The sequence below is a fragment of the Alligator sinensis genome, unplaced genomic scaffold (genome assembly GCF_000455745.1).
Source record: "Alligator sinensis unplaced genomic scaffold, ASM45574v1 scaffold838_1, whole genome shotgun sequence".
Classification (NCBI taxonomy): Eukaryota; Metazoa; Chordata; order Crocodylia; family Alligatoridae; genus Alligator; species Alligator sinensis.
Window position 1 is genome coordinate 121,106 of NW_005842996.1, and position 1,821 is coordinate 122,926.

Consider the following 1,821-nt stretch of genomic DNA (forward strand, 5'->3'; position numbering starts at 1 on the left):
CTGCTGTCCCACCGACTTCCACAACCAGGAACCGCTGAGGTTGGTGCAGGTGTAGCTGGACTCCCAACACTGTGGAAACACAACAGAGCCCAGCACTGCAATCTGTGTCCTGCTGAGGTACTTCGTGTCCCTGATCCCAGGAGCACGGTGCTGAGAGCCGTGTGGGGGACTTACCTAAGCATGAGAGAAACAGGGACTTGGCAAGGAACATGATGGCCACGAGTATCCAGCCCCTCCGGCCCAGGGCTGCCGTCTAAGTGCAGAGCTGCAATGCAAGGGCTCAGGGCTGGTTGTTTCCGGGGAGGAGCACCGCTGACAGGGACGTGGCTTCTGGGGAGGGGGTTTTTAGCCTCATCATCTTGCTGTGAACAGATCTGCATCTCATTTCCCTGCATCTGACCTGTGGTTCAATTTCTACAAATCTACTGGGGAATAAGGAAATGTGCCATCTACTGCCGAACTGGAAGAGAGGAACCAACTCAAGGCACAGTCATCCTAGCCAGGAGAGAGCCAGGCAGCCTTCTCAGGGCAGCACTAGCAGCTTCTGGAGTTCACAATCTTCTCACCCGCCGTCACGGCTCCCCGGGGGGAAAAGCTGCACAGACCAGCCCCACGGAGACCCCAGCACTCCCCTGCACCACTTGCCAGGTTTTCCCTGGGAAAGAAGCCAGATAGCCCGTTCTCTCTCTGCCTCCAACAGCTAATGCTGAACCCATTTTACTTGGCTAAAAACACAACTTCTTTTCAGCTATTTACTCTTATATATTCTTACAGTTTCTAATGGAACATGAGCAATGAGACACTCAGATATTTCTAATGAAAGAAGCAATGCTTCGTTACCTCCAACGATCACCATGGTTCCGTTCCCAAAAGTCAAGGAGCTAGTGGTTGCATGTGCACAGTAATAAATGCCAGACTCCTTCCTTTGCATGTCCCAGATTTCCAGGGTTGTGCCGTATTTCTGATGTTTGCAAGCAAATTTGGGCCCTTTTGTATCATCCGCACAGTCCTTCCTGTGCATGGGGGCCTCACCCGCCCTTCTCAGATACCAGTGCAATTTTGCTCCCCCATCCACATCCTTGCTGGAGGAGCAGTGGATCTCTGCTGTCCCACCGACTTCCACAACCAGGAACCGCTGAGGTTGGTGCAGGTGTAGCTGGACTCCCAACACTGTGGAAACACAACAGAGCCCAGCACTGCAATCTGTGTCCTGCTGAGGTACTTCGTGTCCCTGATCCCAGGAGCACGGTGCTGAGAGCCGTGTGGGGGACTTACCTAAGCATGAGAGAAACAGGGACTTGGCGAGGAACATGATGGCCACGAGTATCCAGCCCCTCCGGCCCAGGGCTGCCGTCTAAGTGCAGAGCTGCAATGCAAGGGCTCAGGGCTGGTTGTTTCCGGGGAGGAGCACCGCTGACAGGGACGTGGCTTCTGGGGAGGGGGTTTTTAGCCTCATCATCTTGCTGTGAACAGATCTGCATCTCATTTCCCTGCATCTGACCTGTGGTTCAATTTGCTATGAGCATTAACACTCGCTACACCAGCAGCTAAAGTGCCACAAAACATCTCCCCTTGCTGGCCTACTCAGAAGAGCCCAAGTGTCCTACCAGTCCAGGATCCATTTTCTTCAAAGGGTGCCCATGCCCCTAAATCACTTTGGTGCTTGCGAGACTGGTTCCGTTGCCTTGTGTTCCAGCCATTCAAGCCCCAATTTCTTATTTAAAATTACTTATTTTAAACTGCCCAGGGCATCACAGACATCACTGCCCCTATGTTCGGGAGCTGGGCCAGCCCCATGCTCACGTCCTGCCCTGGGCCCAT

The 1,821-nt window shown here is 53.4% G+C and overlaps 1 protein-coding gene across 1 annotated transcript in view; it reads right to left on the minus strand.

The window, feature by feature from the left end:
- LOC112548202 overlaps positions 1–1,821 on the minus strand; it is a 4,021-nt gene extending 2,200 nt beyond the window's left edge. The window contains exons 1-3 of the mRNA XM_025193007.1: positions 1,804–1,821; positions 1,276–1,354; positions 841–1,170 (exon numbers count right to left, since the gene is read on the minus strand). Coding sequence (XP_025048792.1) covers positions 841–1,170; positions 1,276–1,354; positions 1,804–1,821 — 427 coding nt within the window. The remainder of the gene's footprint in view (positions 1–840; positions 1,171–1,275; positions 1,355–1,803) is intronic.